The 23,538-nt window shown below is 48.7% G+C and overlaps 1 protein-coding gene across 1 annotated transcript in view; it reads left to right on the forward strand.

The window, feature by feature from the left end:
• Positions 1–306: 306 nt before the first annotated feature.
• ADRA1D (adrenoceptor alpha 1D) overlaps positions 307–23,538 on the forward strand; it is a 50,256-nt gene continuing 27,024 nt past the window's right edge. The window contains exon 1 of the mRNA XM_051617350.1: positions 307–1,619. Coding sequence (XP_051473310.1) covers positions 650–1,619 — 970 coding nt within the window. The 5' untranslated portion in view covers positions 307–649. The remainder of the gene's footprint in view (positions 1,620–23,538) is intronic.

Raw genomic sequence — 23,538 nt, forward strand, 5'->3', positions numbered from 1 at the left:
CCCAGGGGTGCCTGCCCGGCCCCCGGCACGGCGTCTCTGCCCCCCAAGTGCGTGCCTATCCCCCCTTTCCCCCCATCTCCTCCATCAGCTCTCCCCGTCCTCTGCTGGGTCTTCAAGCTCCCGGCTTCACCCTGCCCCGGGCTCGCCTGGTCCCGCCAAGCAGCGCTGCTGCCTCCTCCTCCTCCTCCTCCTCCTCCAGCGGTACCTGAAGCTCGGGGCTCCCGACACCACCCCCGCCCCGGCTCGGCCCACCCCTCCTCCCTCCCTCCCTCCTTTCGCCCCTCCCGGAGCTCTCCCGTAGGAGCGGGAAGGCGAAAGGAGCCGGCAGCGCTGCCGGCCGCTGCCCAGCGCAGCCCCCCCGGAGCATGCCAGGGCAGCGGGGGGCACCCACCTCGCTGCCCCCCCGGGAGGGCCGGCGGCGGGGCCGAGCGGCGGCCGGAGCGGGTGGTGGGGAGGGGGGCGAGGAGCAGAGCACCCTGCTTGCCCTCCGTCCCTCCATCCCGGCTGCGGGCAGCCAGCCTTGCCGGCGGGAAGGGGGAGCGGGGTGCTGAGCGAGTTTTGGAGGCGGGCTAGCGGGGATCATGCCGGGGGGGCTGAGCCTCGGCATCGCTTTCTCCTCGCCCTCCATGGAGCCCGGGCTTTTTCTACAATGACTTTCCCTGAGCTGAGTAATGGCAGCTTGAGTGGGAACAGGACGGGCCAGGGCAGCCCGAGCGGTGCCAACCGGTCCTGGGGGCTGCAAGGCGAGGAGACCCCCGAGGGCAACGGCACCGCCACCCTGACTTTCGCCTTGGACGTGCAAGCGGTGGGCGTGGGGGTCTTCCTGGCTGTCTTCATCCTCTCAGCCATCGTGGGCAACATCCTGGTGATCCTCTCGGTGGCTTGTAACCGGCACCTGCAAACAGTCACCAACTACTTCATCGTCAACCTGGCCATCGCCGACCTGCTGCTCAGCACCACCGTGCTGCCCTTCTCGGCCACCTTGGAGGTGCTGGGCTTCTGGGTGTTTGGGCGCATCTTCTGCAACATCTGGGCAGCTGTGGACGTGCTGTGCTGCTCTGCCTCCATCATGAGCTTGTGCATCATCTCGGTGGACAGGTACATTGGTGTTAAGTACTCCCTCAAGTACCCCACGATCATGACCGAGAAGAAGGCGGGGGTTATCCTCGTGGTGGTCTGGCTCTCCTCCATGGTCATCTCCATCGGGCCCCTGCTGGGATGGAAGGAGCCGCCACCGCCAGATGAGAGCATCTGTAGCATCACGGAGGAGCCAGGCTATGCCCTGTTCTCCTCCCTCTTCTCTTTCTACCTGCCCCTCATGGTCATCCTGGTGATGTACTTCAGGATCTACGTGGTGGCCAGGCGGACCACCCGGAGCTTGGAGGCAGGGGTCAAGAAGGAGAGGAACAAATCCATGGAGGTGGTACTGCGCATCCACTGTCGCAGCGTGCTGGAGGAGCCTCTCTCCAGCACCAGGAGCAAGGGGCACAACTTCAGGAGCTCCCTTTCTGTGCGGCTCCTCAAGTTCTCCCGTGAGAAGAAAGCAGCCAAAACTCTCGCCATCGTCGTGGGGGTTTTCATCCTCTGCTGGTTCCCCTTCTTCTTTGTCCTGCCTTTCGGTAAGTGACCCTGTCCCCCATCCCAGCCCTGCTGCCTGTGCCTGAGCCCCTGGGAACCTGCTCCTTGGGGTAAACTTTCAGGACACAACTCAGGCCCAGAGGAGAGGGATAGGTAACTGATCAGCAGATAAACCAGTGATGAATTAATTCAATTAGTTAACGCATATTCAGTGTTTGTTAATCAGGCTCATAGCATCAATCAAAGTAAACAGCACATGAATAAAAAAGCAGCATAATAATTGGTTTCATTAATTCATTCTGCGTTCAGCAGCTTGATTAACGAAGCTCAGGCAAAGGAGGAAGCAGCTCTGTTTCCAGCAGGCTGTAGCTGTGGTACAGTGGGTTCCAGACAGCTCTGCCATCCCTGTCCCCAGTCTCTCTTCCCCCCATTCTGGATGAGGGCACCTGGATCCACCTCTGTGGGCCCAGGGCTCCCACCTCTGTTGTGAGCTGGTGAAGATGTTGGAGATAAGTGAGGTTTGATCCCCTCAAGGAGGGTGTCAGTGTCTGAAGCCCAAGTCCCGCTGACGTTGTGCAGGGACCTGGAGCAGGACCAGGTTCATCTGCAAGGATGATAGTCCTAGGTGATTTCCCAGGACCAATCCACCTCCTCCAGGAGTCGTGCCTTCAGCTCCCTGCCATGGTGCCCATGTCACTGGGGGCTCATTTGGTTCCCTGCCATGGTGCCCATGTCACGGGGGGCTCATTTGGGGTTGTCTGGTAGGTTGTGCTCTAAAGTTTTGGCAAGTTGTTTGCCCCCTGGTGCAGAGGAGGCTGAGCAGGCACAGAGCTCACAGGAGAGCATGATGTCCAAGGCACTGTCCCCTTCCAACAGCAGGGCTACCTGCAGCCCCTACAGTGCAGGAGGGCCAGTGCTCTCCATCACCACCTCATCCAACAACAGGCACCCAACCCAGGCGACCTGAGTAACCCTCTGGAGTGATGTAGCTGAACTGAGGGGGGGAAAAGGAGATTAATTTCTGAATATTGACAATTGCCTTTGAGCAGAGCTCAGCAAAGCAGAGAGATCTGTCCCTCCATCTGCTGGGTGGGACTCTGGTGTCCCACAGCTCACTGGGGACTTGGGTCCAACTAACCCTGCAGCAAGGGAAACCTCTTGTTCCTCTTGTACCTTGTCTCTCTCTGTTTCGGTTTTTCTCCCTGGGTGAGGGTGGACTTTGCTGGGTTTAGGGGTGAAATTGCTGCTGTGAAGAGTTTTAACCCTGTTGTGTGCATGAGGGTTTGTGGTATCACTCAGGCAGGGAGCAGTAAGGATGCTGTCAACTTCTCCAACAAGTACCAAGATGAATTATCCTGTCTTACCATGCCTCAGTTTCTCTTTCACCCATCAGATGCAGTGGGGGATTTTTGTAGCCTGCAAATAAGTATTTTGGGGAATTGTGGGGCTCATGGAGATGCCAGTATTGGAAAGCTGAACTCTCTGGGCAGCCCCACTCTGACACTTGCCTCCTTGGCTAATCAGAAGGGCAGGAACCAGCTTCAAACCTCATTCCTGTCTTTACACCCTGCAGCCAATGAAGCTGGGAATTGGGATCCTGTTCGTCTGAGTTATTCCCAGCACTTAGGAATAAACATCAGGCAGATACTTCTCAGCAGAAAAAAATATTTTATCTTGTTTTGCCATATTTATCCTCCTCTGAAACTCTTGACCCAACTTCTCACTGATGTAAATCATCACCCTTGCACTCAAGTCAAGAGAGACACTGATTTACAACAGCTAAAAATCCAAATTTTTTTCTTTAGCTACCTCCAGTGAACCCATTTGCTTCCTCCAAGCACAGAACTTGCCAAGTTCTTTACAAACATGGCTTTGATCTTTACTTCCTGCTGTATTATACACATAATATAAACACAGTGAAAGTTCATTTATTTTATGATTACAAAATATGCTGCCTCTGATTTCCCCCTCCTTTTATTAATTGCCCTATTCAAATCTGAGAATCATTCAATGCTAACTAGAAGGGGAAGAGAAACTTCTGCAAGGTCTAATCTCTGATTTTGCAGCTCAGGAGAGAGGTCTGAAACCCAGAGAAACCAGCAAACTTCACTGTAAATCCACAGACTGAAGCATTCTGGGGCAAATTCTCCTCGAAAAGAAGATTGGAAATGGTTGAACAGAAAGGCTTTTTGATTCACTCATTAGACAAATCAGAATTTGGGGGCAACTGGAAGTGTAATTGATGCACATTTTAAGTGGAAACTAAACACTGGTGGGGAACTGAAAGCACTTTCAATTGAAGTGAAACATGTTTCAATTTAAGAAGAGAGTGAATGGAGTTTTATTTTTTAAAATGAGCACTTAAATATATTTCAAAACTAACTGGCATGATAAAATGAAATAAGTGATCTATTTTCTTCTGAAAATACTGAAATGTTTTGACTCTTTTTTTTTCTTTCCTATTTGACATGGATTTGCAAGGTGTTGCAGTTGAGCTGCTTACACTGTTGGCTGATTGTACTTTTAAGGGATAAGTGAATTTCTCGACTGAAAAAAAGACTGAAAAAAAGACTCCCAGCTTTGCTTAGTATGGGCTTAGCAATCAGAAACTTTTGTATCAGCTGTTGCTGGTTTCTGTGTGAGTCCACACACCTTTGCATCTTTCTGCAGGGTAGTTTCCATGTTAGTTAACAATGAGTAACATTTATCCCATCAGTGTCCTGAAGCTGAAATAACCAACACTGTTAAATAACAGGACCTATGTCTGTGCCAAATGGTGTCAGCTGTTTCTCCATGCTTGAATAATCTGCAAAGATTGTTCTTTAAATCAGTTAAACTCCCCAATACTTTCACAGTCTATTTATCAGCTAAATAATTTAGCTCACTCTTGGGTTTGTGGTACACATCTACAAGCACAGGATGCCATCACCTGGGGTTTTAACACAATTAACAGTTTCAATGGCTAATGAGTCTCTTTAAGCAGCTGGTTGTTCAACAAGAGATGAAACCCTAACCACCCACACATTTCTTGTGTGGGTTGTGTCTTCTGCTGGGTGTGCAGTAGAGCTCAACTGAGCTACTTTACCTGGGGATCCTGGGGGGTCACTGTGTGTTTTATGGAAGGGTGACCCTTCCCTTAGCAAAGACCTGCCCAGAGAACATTGCTGGAGGCTCCTCAGAGATGGGGGACAAGGATTAATGTCCCTTTGGTTGTCTCAGATGTCTGTGCCTTCATCTTAGCTAGTCATAGCATCATGGAGAAGCCTGTTGGAAGGGACCTCTGAAGTTCCAGCTGTCTCTCTGAGCAACTTCACACACATAGCTGATCAGTCAGTCACATTCACCCCAACCTCCCTTCATCATTCCAAGGACAGTTCGTAAAGGTGTGACTCATTTGACCTATTCTGGACACCCTGCTTAGGATGAGACAAATTGTGGTGTCAAGTTGCCTCTTCCTCTCCCTTGGCTACAACTGCAGCCAGAGGAATTTAACCAGTTGATGGTGTCTGCACTGCAGGTATTAGCAGAGGTGGGATGTAACTTAGTCTTAATTTTTTTTAAGTCTAATGGGAGCAAGATGCCTAGGTGAGAGAAAGCTCAGTCCTGTGTCAGACCAACCTTTACTAGAGGAAGAGAACAGACAGAGAAACTCTAGTAACACATCCACAGAGGCTTCATTGGCTCTTCTGCTGATGGAAAACCCTGCTGAAAGTTAGGTGCTGGATTTGTCCTCGCACCAGGACATCTGTGCAGTGGGTCAAGGAACCAGAACTCCCTAAGATTCTGTGATGTAACACCTATAGATAGATAGTCACCTGCTTTCTCAAACCTGATCCTGTAAGAACAGGTGGAAAGATGGAGCCCTGCTCCCCATCCACTCTTCAGTGGCTGGGGAGCATGCAAAGACAAAGTGGGAGCCCAAATGGGACCATCTCAGCAGTGGAGGCAAAGACCTTCTTCACCACTACCCCAAAGTATCCAAGAGGAAACAACCATCCCTTGGGATCAAGGATGCACTACCCAGTACCCAGGATGGTGATTTACACCCCTCAATGGCTTAGTTTAGTTTAGTCCAGGTGGTGGGCTCCCATGTTAGTTATTCTTTGGGATTTGTTAGAAATCAAGGCTGGTCTAGAAAGCTGGGGAAGGGGCTGGAGCACAAGTCTGATGAGGAGCAGCTGAGGGAGCTGGGGGTGTCCAGCCTGAGAGGAGACCTTCTGGCTCTGCAACTGCCTGAGAGGAGGTTAGAGCCAGGGGAGGTTGGTCTCTTCTCCCAAGTAACAAGTGATGGGGTGAAAGGAAATGGCCTCAAGTTATGCCAGGGGCAGTTTAGATTGGATTTTGGGAACAATTTCTTGCTGGCAAGGGCTGTCAGGCCCTGGCCCAGGCTGCCCAGGGCAGGGGGGGAGTCCCCATCCCTGGAGGGATTTCAAAGCCCTGTAGATGTGGTGCTGAGGGACATGGGTTAGTGGTGGCCTAGGCAGTGCTGGGTTAACAGGTGGACTTGATGATCTCAAAGGTCTTTTCCAACCTGAATGCTTCTGTGATTCTATGAAATCAAGTTCAGTGTGAGAAAGGCACAGCAGCACCCATAGCTAGTGCCACACAAGAGCAAAGACCAGAACCCAAGGCTCCTTTTACTCTGTTCCCCCCACAACAGCAGGTTATCCAGACAAGGAATGACTTGAGAGATCCCTCAGCATGACCAAAACCCTCATATTCAGGGTCTCATGTTTGCCTTGGGATGGTGACTTGCCTGTCTGTGCAGTGGAAGCTGGTACTCATTTCCAGGTATGATTCAAAAACCACAGTGTATTGGCTTTTTAACCTGCATCCTGAAGGAAAAGCAGCTGTTGCACAAACCAGGCTCAGAAAGATCTCCTTGAAGCCAAAATAAATATATTTGTGTAGGTGTTGTTTTTCACAGGGCAGAGGTCCTGATGCAAAACATTTTGTAGAAGATGAGCTCACAAGGGCATAGTAGTTCTCAGGGTTTGGTCACTTGTAAAACAAATGCAGGTAAAAGCACATTTCAGATGAGGCCAAGTCTGTTCTGGTAGAAGAGGAGAATCTAATTCTATCCTGGTATAAGAGCATTTAACATGAAGTCCTAAGAAAAAAGGACTTAGGTCATCACTCTCTGCCTGTGCTCGTGGAAGCCTTTCCCCACCACCTGATGAACTCTTTCATCAGTTTCAATCCCAAAGGGCTAAAAGTCCTCAATATATCAAGTTCCTATAAAAATGGGTAGATGGGTAAAGGGCTGGGGGCTTTCGTACCCTCCCTCAGGGACTGAGGACTGCAGAGTGAGCTCAGACATCAGAAAATATTCACTAAAAATCCACCACGAGACACAGTTCAACGGAAAATCAAACTTCTTTAGTTTCGTTGTGCACAGGAGGACCTGATGGGAAGTGTGATTTGAAAGGAGGAGGGTGAAAGGCAAACCATTCAACTGCTTTCATTGTCAGGGCAGTCTCTTTTATCTCCTGACATTTTCTGAGTCGTGGTGGAACTTGTGGAATTGGCATGGAAAAAGGAATGGGCAACTGCTTTGGAATAATCAGCTACAGCCCAGAGCACCAAAGCAAACTGGAAAAAGAGCAATCCAATGAACTACTCCATCTGCCACACGTCCCTCATTGATCTTGGTCCACTGGATCAAGATCAATCATTAAAAATGCCAGTGACAACACGGACACAGAATCTCAAAAGCTGCTAGATACCAGGCACCAGTTTGACTTATCAGACATCATCCAGGCAAGAGGCAAGATCCTTCTCATCTCCCTTTTGCCTTCCAGCCCAACTTTCTCAGGGAAGGATCCCATGCTCCCAGACAACTCCTGATCTGTTTTTCAAGGCTATGCTTAAAGCATTGCAGTGAAGGCAAATCCATTGCTGTCTCAGGCAAATGATGCTGTTGCTTAAGCAGCCCTCAAGTGTGGGACTTCTGCTGCTCTTTTTCCAGTTCAGAGTGCCTGCAGTAGCATTAGAATCATAGAAAACTAGAATAATTTAAGTTGGAAAAGACCCTCAAGATCATGAAGTCCAGCCTTTAACCCTTCTCTACCATGTTAATCCCTAAGTCTTATCCCCAAGCACCACATCTAGATAACTTTTAAACACATCCAGGGATGATGACTCCACCACCTCTCTGGGCTGTGCTGCAGCCTAGCAGAACAACATTCCTAGGGATGATAGCAGGGATGTATGTGGTGGGCATGGCACAGGGACTCATGGGGGTGGACATCCTACTGGGATAACACTGGAGGAAAAGTCCAGGCACAGGGAGTCATCTGCATTGATTGTGCCTGTCTAAGCTAACAGGGTGGAAAAGCAACCCGTGAGCTGGGTTTGTCTCCAGGGAAAACATGTTGCCATCCTGCAAAAGGGCACAGGAGAGAATGACAAGTAGGAACATGGATAATGAGACTGCAAGTAAATTGTGTAGCAATTGTGAGTGTAAATTGTGCTGATTCCCTCTTTGTATCTTGGTGCAGAAGCCATCAGAGTGCAGAGATGCAGACAAACGGTCCACATCTCTTTAGAAATACCCAGCAAAAAGTCATTACTTGGAGCCCCAGTAGTAAAATCCTAAAATGGTTTGGGTTGGAAGGGACCTTCATCTAGTTCAAAGTCCCATGTCATGGGCAGGGACACCTCCCACCAGCCTAGGTTGCTCCAAGCCCCATCCAACCTGCCCTTCAACACTGCCAGGGATGGGGCAGCCACAGCTTCTCTGGGCAACCTGGGCCAGGGTCTCACCACCCTCACAGCAAAGAATTTCTTCCTAAGATCTCATCTGAATCTCCCCTCTTTGAGCTTAAAACCTTGTCCCATCACTACAATGTGTCTGTGTGGTTTCCTTCTTACCCATTCCCCTGTGCCAAAGGCCAGATGGAGGGTTTAGGACAGTTTCTGCTGTCTGCCTTGTTAGAAGAAATGTAGCATTCTGGACCTCAAATCATGGTTTGGGCACCCAAGAACACAGGCTTTGCCTCTGCCTGGCCAAACCTTGCAGTGATTCAGTGTAATGACTGGCAATAAGACCCAGATCTCCCATGACCTACATGTGGGATTACTCTGCTTCCAATCCACCCACCACACCACCAAATAAAACTATTTAAAGCCAGAAGTCTGTTTTTATGTTACAGGATCTTGATGCATCTGGGGGCAGTTGCTGTAATGGATGTACCACAAACAGGGGAAGAAATAGGTCTTGAAAAATTTAAAACTACTCTGATTCAGTGGGCAAAATGTTATAAAATCTCTCAATGAGTGTTTTGGAACCAGTACCAAAATACACCACATAATGTTAAATGTATCTATAATAATCTGGGTCTGCTTGTTTTATCGTGTTTGCACACACAAAATTTTGTCCTGGGTATTCTAGGAAAGAGCTTTTAATTAGCCTGATCTATCTTCATTAATTTATATTTGGATAAATATTTGCTCATTAATTCTGATGATCTGGTTAATGAGATGTAATGGAGATGGAGTGGAAGGGTGGGGATGCTCAATAGTATGATCATGCAAAGTGGTTGTTTAATCTCTGGGTACCAGCTTGTTTTTAATTGGTTTTACCACAACAAACATCATGAACTAGGTACTAGAAGTGGTGTCATCTCAGCAAGCAGCAATGTAAAAGCTTTGTGCTACCTCGAGGGGGTTTAATTAGAAGTGTGTTCACTTCAGTGAGAATGTGCTGCACTTTTGCTCAAGGCTCTTCAGAAAATGAGTGTATTTGTTTGGGAAAGCAACCTGAAATACCTTCTGACTGATCAATCAGGGCTTTCTCTTGATGTGATTACTGTGCTGTATGCCAGGGCTGATAGTACCTATAAGCACCATGGGACTCTTCCGGAATAAAGTCCCAGTTTCTGGTACCTACCAGGTGAAGTTTTCCATTCCATGTCTTTGCAACAGGCTGAATTTGTTCTGCCACATGTGAGGCAAAATTTGAGTCATATCTGAAAAAGATGATGGAAAAAAAAACCACCAAAGAGTTAAGTTCCTGTAAAGAAGTATCATGAGGACAGCCTGGGGTCTAAAAAGCTCTGGCAGTACCACATGTCAAAGCAGCAACAGGGCATTTTACTTCCTCAGGGTTGGGGGGTGTTTTCTGTCAGGACAGGGCAAGAATTAGACAAAGCAGGCCCCCCTGCAGGGCTGGGTCCAGTTCTGGGGCCCCTGACACAAGAAGGACATGGAGCTGTTGGAGCAAGTACAGAGGAGATGCTCAGAGGGCTGGAGCAGCTCTGCTCTGGAGACAGGCTGGGAGAGTTGGGGTGTTCAGCCTGGAGAAGAGAAGGCTCCAGGGAGACCTTAGAGCACCTTCCAGTGCCTGAAGGGGCTACAGGAAAGTTGGGGAGGTACTTGGGACAAGGGCAGGGAGTGAGAAGATGAAGGGGTAATGGTTTCAAACTGTAAGATATCCATGAGGAAACACAGTTCTGTCATCAGACTGGAGCTGAGCAGGGTGAGTTTGTCAAGTGTGGAGCCACATACTGACCAGTGAGGAAATAATGGAGTAGCTCATCAGAGTAATTACTTAATTGAGCCCCTACCTGTCCTTGCAACTGGTACAACAGGGAGACTGCAGAGACAGAAGAGCCTGAACCTGAAATTAAACTCTTTAAGGGTAAGAAATCAAAGCTTTGCAAAGATAATTTGTATTTAACCTTGTCCAACTCTTGAGTCCTTAACTTTGCAACCTCCTTAGTATTAATTTAGAAGTGTTATTATCTAGGATACAGCATATCTTCCCTGGAAGCTGCTGTTTGTGTGCTCAGTGGAAACCAGCATTCACCACAGTGGTGGAGTTAAACACTGCAATTTGGAGCACAACCCAATTGCAAAGCAAATAATGTCAAAACCTCTTAAAATACTTGTTCTCTGTATATACCCTTACACCAGCTGAAGCCCAGAATCAGCAGCTGCAAAGGCTGTGGTTTAGACACCACATTTTCAGCAGTCACCTTTCCATGGAGGCTGGTGGGGTTTGGAGTGATGCCTTCAGCAACATCTTCTTTGTCATATAAACTCCTCAATTCCAGTGAAAACCCAGATTTTTCTTCACAATTTCTCTTTCCACATAAATTCAATCCAGGAGAAGACAGTTCTAGCCCTGGATATTTCTGTGTGGTGCATGGCACCGTTGGATCTATCTGATCTATCTTTGCCCTCTTATCCTTACTGTCCATTACATGATGATCATCCTAATCAGTCTACATTTCCTAGTAGGAATTTCCTGCATTCCCCACTGTCTCCCACTTAGCCAAGGTACAAGTGCAAGCCTGTGTTGCATCATGGGTTACACCATCCTTCAAACAACTACTAACTGGAAAGGATCTGAACTGCAAGTCTCAGAAGAATGACATTGTCACTGAAAATAGAAGACATTTCTGGGTTGGTTTGCTTGGTGTTTGGGCAAAACAAGGCTGGAAAAACTTCTGGCATGAAATGCAAATAGTGGAAATTCAGTTTGCCAGCTGGCAGATATTTAGACTTTTTTTGACCAGCCAAAGTTTTTCCACCTCTTTCGTCTTTTTGCACACAAAATTTCAAAGTCCTCCCAGGGTGTCTAGCTTTGAGAGTTCAATGTGGGGTTTTTTGTCCATCATTACTTACAGTTTAACTTGACCTTTCTTGTGTTGAGTAGGTTCTCTGAAGGTTATGAATCATCTTTGTTCTCTGTGCAGACCTTTTCCCAGGAAAGCCTGGTACTAACTACACTTTGTAAATGTGGTTTTCCACTCTACAGTGTGAAGTAATTACCTCCTTTCCTTGACATGTGATAATGAGGCAAGACTCAGTGTGGTCTCATAACCCTGAGGCTGTCATTTGCTTTCTCCTGGGTTGCCATCAAGGCAGATCTGTTGCATGCATCAACCCAAAAGAGCTCTTCTCAGGATAGCCAGTGAGTTATTCTTCTGTGCATTGGCTGATAAAAGGTGGTGCAGGCATGAGTGACTGTTACTGATGGTCCAGGCCCTGGGGAGGATGGATACTGTGAAGTCCAGGGCGTTGGTTTTTGGTTCTTCACAGCAGGTGCTACATCAGAACTATCACTATGGCTATATCCATTAGATAAATGCACCTTTTCCAGGAAGCAAACCCTGCACTTTCCCCAGCAAAACAGTGCAGAGTGACCCACACCCACCTAACTCAGGGCTGCTTCTCTGTGGAGGAGGCTTGTACACCTCTGAATTTCACTAAGTATCTCAGTGGCTCTAAGACTTGATTACTATCTTGAGGCATTTTTAAAGCAAAAAGGGTCTACAATAACATCCTGGTTGTTGGCAACCCATCAAAGAAGGATTTAGGTAATCCAAGAGCCCTATCTATCAGGAGGACCTTACATATGGGACCCACCCAACCCTCTCTCCCATCAGGTTACCATGTTGGGTGGTAACTCCCTTTGGGAAAGGTCTTCTCTGTGGAGTACAGGAGAGCAGTCACCTCACAATTATGCAGGGCCTGCAGCTACAGGACAAGGGGTGATGGTTTTAAACAGAAAGAGGGGAGATTCAGATTAGATATAAGGAAGAAATTTTTTACAATGGAGGTGGTGAACCAGTGGCACAGTTTTCCCAGAGAGGTGGTAGATGTCCCATCCCTGGAAACACTCAAGGCCAGGTTGGATGGGGATCTGAGCAACCTGATCTAGTTGAAGATGTCCCTGCTCACTGCAGGGGGGTGGACTAGATGAGCTTTAAAGCTTTCAAAGCTTTAAAGATCCCTCTCTAGAACCATTCTATAATTCTGTGATTTGTGGCTAGGGAAACTGAGGCAACACCTGCACACCTGTGGTCGTTTTGTAGCTTTCTCTGTTTCAGTGTAAAACTGTCACATGCAAACAGAAAACTGTCCTTCTCCTTGCACCATAATTTATAGGTGCCATTAACCCAAGGCTGTATTTATTGGAGTGGCTGGAACAGGCTATGGCTTTTTAGCTACTCCTAATGAATAGCCTTTCTCTGTGAGGGCTCCTTAGCTAATGCATTTGGAGCCAAGCCAGAAAACCACCAGGTCCAGTGGCAGAAACCCAAGTGCCAACTCACTAAAGAGAGGGCTTTTCCACCTCCCGGGAAGTGTCCAACCAGAGGCAATTCACAACTCAGTCATTAAAGCCCTTGAAATGCAACTTTTCTTTTTTACTCCTTCTTTTTACTCCTTTACCCATTTGAAAGGGATTCTGCTGGGAAGAATCCCTGCCCCAGACAAGTCCAAGCCCCCTTTCCCATTGCTCACAGTGGGTACATTGATGGCCCACAGTGAAATGGGAGCAGTGGGAGACAGCCAGTACTGGACTGGCCCCAGTCCAATACCCCAAGATCTCCCTTCCCTGCTCTCTCCAACACAAATCTGCCCAAGAAGTGATGGTTGGTGCCACTTGGATTCAGAGCCTTGAACCAGACCCCAAAATTTCTGGCTGCATTCCCCTGCAAGACTGCATGTGCTGAGAAAGCAGCAGCAAGAGCCAGGCTGCAAATCCTCCAAAGGATGTCAAAGAGGGGGGGGGAAATACATAAGGAAGCCCTGCAAGAGATCTCCTGTGCCAGGATCACTTGTGCAAACACTGAACAGGGGCAGCCCTGGCCATGAAAGCTGTCCCAATCTTTGCTGGGGCTGTACTGGAGCTGGGTCCAAGTCGTCTGCCACTGACAAGACCTTTGTGAAAGCATTTGGATGGGGGAAAGCTAACAAAGAAACTTGTTTAGGTGGAAAATTATATCTTAACCAGAAGCAGCTTATTTCTAGTACAGAGAGAGTGAGGAATGGGATGTCTTCATGGCATGGTGCTCTTGTCTTGTGGTGATGAGCCAAGAGGGGATGAGGGCAATGTGAACCAAAAAGGGACAGGAACCCTCCCTGCTGCAGGGGTTTGGTCTGGAGCAAGCCATTGCTACCCCAGGACAGGCCAAGGGGAGGAGGTAACCAGCACAGGGGGCTGGTGCCACATCTCATCCCTGGCTGTTTTCCAGCTGCAGATTTCCTTGAACCAGCCTCACAGGTCACTGAGAATCAGCCCATGGGTAATGATAGCAAACGTGGAGGGCACTGAGCCTGAAATGGAGAGGCTTTTGAGCCCTGAGGTGACCAGGTGAGGCTGGCAATGGTGCTATTTCTTGTCCTAGGTGAGGACCTTCTCATCTGAGTCCCTGACATGTGTATTCCCACCCCACATGTGATTTCAAAATCACAATTTAGAGGGGCATCACTCACCTGTAGCTGCACAACACACCACAGAAGACACCATCAGCTGCTCTGCAACCTGGTCACTGAGCAGAGGGAACAGAAGGCTTGGGTTCAGAGCAGCTGCCAGCTCTTGAACCTCTGCCTCTAAAGCCAAGTTCTCTTGGAGAAACTTGTCAAACTGCACCAGCACAGTTTTTCAGCTGTAGGCTATTTCTGTTCCCATGGTTCCTTCCATAGGAATTATCTGGAAAGCTGTGAGGATGTGTTGTGAAGTCGAGCTGGCAGCCAGCCATGGGCTTGTCTGCCTCCCTCAACGTGGCTCTGAAGCTGGGGATTTGGGGAAACAGAACAGAGTGGCTTCACTCAGCTCTCTGCAGGCTGGTCCAGCTGAGATCCTTGACAATACACAAGCCCCTTAGCACTGGGCTTCAGCCCCTCTGGTGTCAGGTGCAGTACAAACAGAAATGCTGTTTCTAGCCCAGAGGAGCTCCATGTAGTGGATCCAGATGGATGCAGGGCAGGAGGGCACCCCGTGGTATCTGTGTGCAGGCAGACTGCAGTTTTGATGGCAACCAGACCAAGGGGTGGGAAATAGGGGTACAAGTACTGGCAGGCAGGTTCTGCTGTGCTCAGAAGGCAACAAGGGAGAAAGGCCTGGTTCCCATTGCTTCTCGTCACCTCCTTGGCCACCATCCTCCCTCTCCGAGTCCCCAGGCATGGAAGGGAAGCACTGGTGTTCAGGGAAGAGGACAACATGTCATTATTTCTGGTTTGCAAAGAGATGGGGAGTAGGACCAGAGTCACAGATGAAGATTTCTGTGTATTTTGTCTGTGGGTAGGTGTGAGCTGCATGTGAGCTGGATGTCTCAGCTCCCATTATTGTCCATGACTAGAAAGCTGGATTGCTATTCTGATTTGGAGTGAAATTTACTTCCCCAAGAGATGCCCAATGCTTGCCAAGACCCCCTAATGAGACAACATCAGGAGTAGCTGTCGATGAGACAACATTGGGGTTTTGGTTGCAAGAAAGGGCCTAAGGAAGCCCTGCACTCTTCTAGAGGGACATCCAGAAACCAGAAGGGACATCCCAGGACATTTATCTCCACTGGTACAAGATAAGTAGGCAGCCTCAGTGTCTACTTTGGGATGACCTGGATTGCACCCTGGCTTTCTTTCCTGAGAAATTTAAAAGAAAAAACAAAACATAGGCTTTTTCATGGAAAATGCTCCTGGTGACCTGCCTACACAAATATTTCTTTCTCTATCCCAGAAACTGGAGTGCAGGTTGTGCCCTGAAGTTTGGTGTCTTGGTCTGTCCACATCTTCCCCTCAGATGCATCCATCCCCAGGCTAATTCTGAAGCTGTGTCCTGAAAATAAAAATACAAGGGTCACTGATGCTCTCTGAGGTGGCCTGTGAGGAGTCAGTCTGGCTTCCTTTACATCCCTGTCAAGCATTTAAAAACACACCTAATTCTTCAGGGCAGGAGTACTAGAAAATATGTAGAAAAGTATTTGAAGAAAGGGCTTAATCTTTGCTGCTGGGCAGAGACAGAGAAGAAATACCATCTAAATGACTTCACTGATCTCATGTGACTGTTCCTACTGAAGGTTCCATCACTTGGTGTGTGTATCTGGGCAGGTAGGATCTGGCCATATAGATGGAAGACATGGAGTGACGTGCCAGTGATGTGATTGGCCTCTCTCTTTAGGACACGTAGCAACAGCAAAGCTGTTGGACAGGGTGGTGGTGCCCACAAAACTTCTCCCATCACAGCTTTAGGTCTTAGCCCACCTGCTAATGCTGAGACATGAGAACCCACAGAAAGACACACATGATGTGCAGGTCTTTCCTGGGCTTCATTAGCATCCCTTGATAATCCCAGTGGGCAGCATGGCTACTCCTGTCCTACAGAATGGATCCATGAACTTCCCCCAGAGGTCAGGGGAATCAGGATGTGGGCGGTTTCATTTTCCTGCTCCTATGACCAGGCAAGGGAAAGTATTTACATTCAAAACAAAACTTTCCCAGTGTCTGAGGCTGTTTGAGTCAAAGGCAGCGAGGGTAGTGGGCTCAGTGGAGGTTGTTTACATTGAATGTGGCCTTCAGTCCATGGGGATTTGTTCCACACATTCAGCTGGAAAAGGTCTGCTCCTTCTCTCTGTGTACTCTAGCTGCACACCAATCAGTATGCACTTGGAGAAACCATGGGTGATTAAATTAGCAGCCTAATGTATGGAACAAAAATAATTTGTTCCCAAAACAGGCATTTTTCCCTCAAAACGGAGCTGGGTGACTCACAGCAGAATTCAGCCAAGCCAGTGGGGAGCAACACAGCCAGAAATGTGATCACGTCTGCTATCCCACCAAGTGCACTGGCAGCCCTGCAAGCACCATCTTCTTCTGTAGCTCCTCATCTTCCTCTCCCTGTCCCTCCTCCTACCTATCCCCCTCTGTGGCTCTGCTGTGCAAACACCACGGGCATCCTCACCATCATGAGAAGGGAACAGCTGCCACCACAGGTCACCATGTTGCATGATCCTGTTCAATCACTCAGGCTTCATGTGTGTCTATCCCTGACCTTCTGCTGTCTGTGCTTTTGGAGAGGCCATTCTGGATATTACTGCATCCAGCTCTCAGAAACTTGCTTGTTTGCAGTGGGAACATATCCATGCCCCATTTGCAATCATTTACTTTTGTGGCCAGATCATCTTCTTCCTTAAGTAGTTACATTCTTTCCTTGGCTTTCACCCTCCTGGCAGACAGGTGGTCAGAGGTCTTCTTCTTCCATAGCCTCTTTTTGCTGCATTGAGCACGTGAAATTTCATCCCACTTAATGAATTCCCTTTTGCCTTTACCATCCATATTCCTCCACTGGTCCATCTGGACTTACCCCCCTTTAGGAGATGACCACTGATGGTTTGGATGCTTTGAGAGACCAATGTTGTGCTTTACTCTCAAACTCTTGAAGGTGCAGGGGACAAGTTGGTGCCTGGACAAGCAGCCCTTCATGGTAATCCTGATACCCCTGTTAGCAACGGTAGTGGTAGATCACATCTCCCACCTGGAAAGGAGTTGGAGAAGACAATCACAGAATCACAGAATCACAGAATCCTAGGGGTTGGAAGGGACCTGGAAAGATCATCCAGTCCAACCCCCCTGCCAGAGCAGGGTCACCCAGAGCACATCACACAGGAACGTGTCCAGGTGGGTTTGGAATGTCTCCAGAGAAGGAGACTCCACAGCCTCTCTGGGCAGCCTGTCCCAGGGCTCTGTCACTCCCACAGGAAAGTAGGTTTTTTCTGATATTTACATGGAACCTCCTATGTTCCAGTTTGCACCCACTGCTCCAGTTTGCATCCAATCACCTGCACTGCATTGGTAGATGTCCTCTGTGATTGCCACTGTGCAACCTACGCAGCTTGGTGCTCTGATTGTTCAGTCAACATTGAGTTTGGGCTCTTCTGGGTCATGCCACAAAGATGTCCAAAGAAGAGTGTCTAAAACTGAAAATGGATGCCACCTAACAAGCCCAAGTGTGTGCTCAGGGTTGTACCAAAGGGTTTATTTCATCAGCTGGTCTTGTCCTCTGCCATTTCACTCTGCAAGGGACTCTCCAAAGGACTCTCCTTCCAAACTCAGCTGGTAACAGCTCCTCGGGTCACTGGAGGGGGCACACCTCCAAGCCACAAGGTCCCCAGCAGCCAGTGCTGAAACGTGGCTTAGAAAATGCTGCTCCAGTGCCAGGTATGAGTCATCCTGCCTCTTGAACACTTGCTTATGGTCACCATGGTGACTGGGTCAAGCACCTCAGAAGAATTATCTGGGAAAGTCCATTTTTCTTTCTCCCTGTTTATTTCTTGTCACTTCCAAATGGCTGCTTGTCAACCTTCTCCTTCTCCATCTCAGGAGTGACCTGCGCTTTGAGGATTAAACAGTTTCCAGGGGACCAAGGAGTGTTTATTTCAATCCAAACTGCAGCCATCAAGGAGGCGATTCCACCACTTGCGTTTGAAAAGGGTGTCACAGTCCATGAGAGTTCACTTTGCTTGTGAAGAGAGAGCCACAGGGGCTGGGCCAGCCAGAGATGGTATCATGACCTGGTTTCCCCACTCTTTTTCCATCAAGTACTCCCATCACTAAGGTTCTCAGGTGGACAGTTACTGGAAGCTAGCCTGGGCTACCATAAATTCAGGTGTCTGCGTTGTGGTCACCACTTTTGTCACTGCTGTTATCACTCTGATACCTGCACAGATCCTTGTAGCAAGAGCTTGTTTCCTTCCTTCACAAGGCTGAATCCTTCTTCATTTAGTGGCTGTGGGTCTCCACCCCACTCTGAATGCACCTTTTAACCAACCCTGCTGGTGCTGGGCTGCTCGCTCAGGGGAGTTTCAGCACTGGAAAGTTTTCCCTTGATTTCATCCTCTCGCAGGTTTTCAATATTTCATGTTCCTCCCTTTCATTCCCTAGACAAAACACAAATGTCATTGCAGGTTTTAACAGGTGAACTGGAGCTTGATTCCTGCAGACTTTGGCAGAAACCACCGAGGCTGACTTCAGTGCTGAGCAGTAGCTGTGCCTCTGTTCCCCCTGGTAAGGAGCAAAAAGCATCCCAGCAGACAGGGATTTCCATGAAATTCAGGAATGCCTCCAAAACCATGCAGGTCAGAAGGAAACTGAGCAGTTTAGTGCCCTTAGCAAACAGAAAGAATGGAAAAAAAAAAACAACAAAACCCAACACCAAAACCACAAAACAAAAAAACAAACACAGGCAGCAGAGGACACAAGAATGTGATCATTTGGGAACGATTCATTGTTTCATTTCCTGCTGCTAAAATCTATTTGTGCTGCAGTTACACCCAGGAGCATTCACATAGGAGCTGGAATACCCATAGCAAAAAGGGAATTCCTCACTCCAAAGACTTTATTGCCTTGGTTTGGGGAGCTTAACTGTGCAAGTTGTTGACCTCTGACCACCACTAGGTTGGGGGGCTAGCACAAGTGGTCCACAGCAGGTGCACAGAAGAATATCAGGCATTAAAATGGGGATGTTTTCAGCACAAAGCTGGGTCATGAGATTGTTGAATCACCCTCAGCAAGCTTGCAGATGACACTCAGCTGGGTGGGAGTGTGGATCTCCTTGAGGGCAGGGAGGCTCTGCAGAGGGATCTGGACAGGCTGGATCAATGGGTCGAGGCCAATGGCTTGAGTTTCAGTAAGGCCCAGTGTAGGTTCCTGCACTTGGGCCACAACAGCCCCTGGCAGCTCTACAGGCTGGGGGAGGAGTGGCTGGAGAGCTGCCCAGCAGAGAGGGACCTGGGGGTGCTGAGTGACAGCAGCTGAACATGAGCCAGCAGTGTGCCCAGGAGGCCAAGAACACCAACACCATCCTGGCCTGCATCAGGAGCAGTGTGACCAGCAGGACCAGGGAGGTGATCCTGCCCCTCTACTCAGCCTTGGTGAGGCTGCCCCTCGAGCACTGGGTGCAGTTCTGGGCACTGTAGGATAGGAAGGACATGGAGGTGCTGGAGAGGGTGCAGAGAAGGGCAACCAGGCTGATGAGGGATCTGGAGAACAGGTCTGATGAGGAGAGGCTGAGGGAGCTGGGGCTGTTCAGCCTGGAGAAGAGGAAGCTGAGGGGAGACCTTGTTTCAGGTCTCTACAACGCCTGAAAGGAGGTTGTGGTGAGGTGGGTGATGGGCACTTCTCCATAGTGACCAGCAATAGGACAAGAGGAGATGGAGTCAAGTTGTGCCAGGGCAGGTTCAGATTGGATATTAGGAACAATTTTGTCACAGAAAGAGTGGTGAGGCATTGGAACAGGCTGCCCAGGGAGGTGGTGGAGGCACAATCCCTGGAGGTGTTAAAAAAACAGGTGGACCTGGTGCTTTGGGAGATGGTTCAGTGGTTGGGGGTTGTAGGGTGGACAGTTGGACTTGATGATCTTGAAGGTCTTTTCCAACCTGGATGATTCTATGATGCTATGATTCTACCCAAGGGAGATCCAGGAGGATGGTAATGATTCTTTATCATCAAGTTTAGGAGCTAGTGAAGGAAGAGAGATAATTGTTGGGTCAACAAAAGAAAACTGAGCTCTGTTTTTCAATTTGAGCCCTAGTGTCGTATTTCCTTTTGTGTTTTGATTAGGTTTGGTTTTTAAACTCAAATGTTAGCAAATGTTCATGCCCAGTACTTTGTCATGCCTGTTCCTCCCTCCCTCAAAAGAAAAATTTTTGCTGAGAGAAGTTTTAATATTGAACCTTTGCATTTGTTTCTCATATACCCTGTATATTTTCATATCGTTTTTCATATACCCTCTTTCCCTCTCATCTCCTTTGGCCAAAATAATTTGATGAGTTTGCCCTACATGAAAATTTTGCTTTGGGCTCTTCCTTTTCAGTGAATGAAAGAGGCACCCAGTGTATTTTGGCCCTGATATAATCAGATGTCCTTTTTTTTTTCTGGCAGGCTGCATGAGAATGGTGTCAGGGGACATATCCTGGTGCAGCCTGGAAAGCTCTTGGGAATCTCTGTCTATAAGATGATTAAGAAGGTCTGATAGTACAGCAGACAAATGTTATTGCTATGAACAACCATGACATTTCTTGGCTGTACCCATTTTTTTGGTTTCCCTTTGCAGAACGAGCCCCAGACTGAACCCTTCTTGCTCCGTGTATCCCAAAAGTCATTTTAGGGGAGCCAGTGGCCTCTTTCAAAGGAAAGTCATGGACTGTTAGCAGTGGCAGAGAATGAGGAAGGATGTCATCCATCCCTTAAAAAAATAATTGCCCTTGAGCTATCCCAAAATCCAGGCAGGGTGGGTCAGTTTGACATTGTTGGCCTGCAAGTTGTCAGTGCACTTGGCTGTGGGAGCAGCATTGAGGGGCAGGCACCAGGTCAGGCTCAGCCATGGAACCAATTTCTTCCCAGTGTAAGTCCAAAATCCCACTTTGGAGCTCTGGGCATAGATGGTATCACCCACACCTCCTCATATGGGCCGTAGCTGGGACACCTGTGGAGCAGGAGATGAGGAACAAGGGCAGATTTGTGACCATGGAGGTTCCCAGGCTAAGAACCAAGAGAGTCCTGACAGTCTGCAGAGCCAGCCCATAAATTGGACTGTTTCCTCTCTCTCAAAAGGAGTATCCAGGGATTTCTCCATACCAGAACATCAAAGAGGAGACTGCAGCCAGCTGTCTCATGCAGCTAATTGATACCAGGACTCTGTTCCTCAGGGAGGTCTCTGAGGGAACCAAGCCAAGGAGGTCAAGTAGAATGAACAAAGGATCATGCATGTCCTGGAGTGTGAGGAGGGCAGAGACCACCTTCACCCTGGGGTCTCCCCTGGAGAGCAATATCCCAGCTGGTCCAATACCCATCTCCCTCTCTGAGGACAGAGTCCATCAGTGGAATCTGGACTGATTTATCCCCCGGCACCCAGGGAAATATCTCCTGTCACCCAACTTCTTCCTCTTCTGAACTGAATAGACTAGTTTGCATGGTTTGATCCCAGCCAACAACCAAGCACCACACAGTTGCTCCCTCACTCCAACCCCCAGCAGGAGGGAGGGAAGAGAACTGCAAGGGTAGAGGTGAGAAACCTCAAGGATTGGCAGAAGAACAGTTTAATAATTAGAAGAAAATAACAACAATAATAATAACCGTAAAGTTGAAATGAAAAGGAAAATAACAAAGGGAGAGAAATAAAACCCCAGAAAGACAGCTGATGCTAAATGAAAATAACTGCCCACCAGCAGCTGGCTGATGCCCAGCCAGTCCCCAAGCTCTGCCCTCCCACCCCAAAATGAACCTCCCCCCTGGTTCTCTTGCTCAGCATGATGTCATATGGTATGGAATATCCCTTTGGTCAGCTGGAGTCACCTGCCCCAGCTGTGTCCCCTCCCAGCTCCTTGTGCACCCCCAGCCTACATGCCAGGTGGGTGAGGAGCAGAAAAGGCCTTGGCTATGTGTCAGCACTGCTCAGCAACAGCTCAAACATCCCTGTGTTACCAACACTGTTTTCAGTACAACTCCAAAACGTAGCCACATCCTAGCTGCTGTGAAGAGAATTAAATCTGCCCCAGCCCAAACGAGCACACCAGTGCTAGGGCAAGATAGGATCACAGTGCAGACTGTAGGATGAAAGGATGGAGAGCAGCCCTGTGGAGAAAGACTTGGGGGTGTTGATGGACGAGAAGCTCAGCATGAACCAGTGACATGCACTCACAGCCCAGAAACCACCCATGTCCTGGGCTGCATGACCAGCAGGTCAAGGGAGGGGATTGTCCCCTTCTTCTCCGCTCTGGTGAGACCCCCCTGCAGTGCTGGATCTGTTTCTGGGATCCTCAGCACATGTAAGACATGGAGTTGAAGAATTAAGAATTTAATCTTAATGTCTTACCTAAATCTCCCCTCATCCAGCTAAAACCACTCTCCCTCATCCTATCATCCCTGCCCTTGTCCCAAGCCCCTCCCCAGCTTTCCTGGAGCCCCTTCAGGCACTGGAAGGTGCTCTCAGGTCTCCCTGGAGCCTTCTCTTCTCCAGGCTGAACACCCCAACTCTCCCAGCCTGTCTCCAGAGCAGAGCTGCAGCTCTGCTCTGAGCATCTTCGTGGCCTCCTCTGGACTCACTCCAAGAACTCCATGTCCTTCTTGTACTGGGGGCTCCAGAGCTGATGGTGTCCATGCTGCTGCAATGGGCAAACATTGCCATGCAGACCTGCATGCATTTGCCTTTGCAAACCTGAACGTGTCTATTCCAGACACAAAAAAGGCAGTTTAACAGCCTGCAGAGGATTGGTTGCTTATTTTGCATGAAATTGCTGGGAAATGGTGTGAAATAAGTGACAAAGGAGGAGTGAGAAACAAGAAAATAATTAGGCAGAGGTTAAAGTGGGGATGGATAAAAGATCCATCTGTGCAACCTCCCCCCCCCTTCTCCTTCATTCACACGGTCATGCCAGAAGGTCCTGTGCTCTCCAGGGTCAATCCAGAGTCAGCAGCAAATGCAAACTGGTGGTGTTTCACCTTCTCATTGTAACATTTGGGGCATGGATTCAGCCTCCTGCCCATCCTGCAAAGCACTTGCCCCTCTCCTGGGTGCAGTGGCCCAGAGCAAGTCAACTCTTTAAGCAGATACTGAACTCACAAGATTCCCAAGTAGCAAGTCTGGGTGCTGGCCAGCAAAGGAGGATTTAGTTGGCAAATGCCAGTTGGAAAACCGAGCAGAAATGTCCCAGGTTTAATAACTTCTACTTCAACCACCTCACGTAGCTCCAGGACAGGCTGTTCAGGCCAAGTTTCCACAGCTTTCTTACCACACAACCAGCAGAGTGAAATCCTTGGCAGCTCTGCACTAACCCGGGTTCACTCCTGGATCCGGCACAAGCAACCTGGAAGCCCTGAGCACTCTGGCTCCAGAAGGAGTTTTCTCATTTTTCAAGGCTTCCCTCTACAAGTTTGTTAATTTGGGAGACTTTAAGACACTCCAGATTCCCACATTCATGAATTCCACGGACTGCAGGACTTCCATTTCCTGATCTCCCACGTTGCTCAGCCCAGGGAAAGCCCAAGGAATGTAACTGGCCCAGGATCTTGCACCTTCTGTACCCTGTGACAGGGAAGGCTTGAGAAGAAGGAGAGGGAGAGACTGCCCACAGTGGAGACCCATCTAGTGGTGGTTGACCATTGGCATGGGTGTCTCCATGGATTAACACGTGTTTCCATGTCAGCTGGTAGTTGTCAGGTTCCCACAAATGC

This window comes from Apus apus, chromosome 4 (genome assembly GCF_020740795.1).
Source record: "Apus apus isolate bApuApu2 chromosome 4, bApuApu2.pri.cur, whole genome shotgun sequence".
NCBI classification, from domain to species: domain Eukaryota; kingdom Metazoa; phylum Chordata; class Aves; order Apodiformes; family Apodidae; genus Apus; species Apus apus.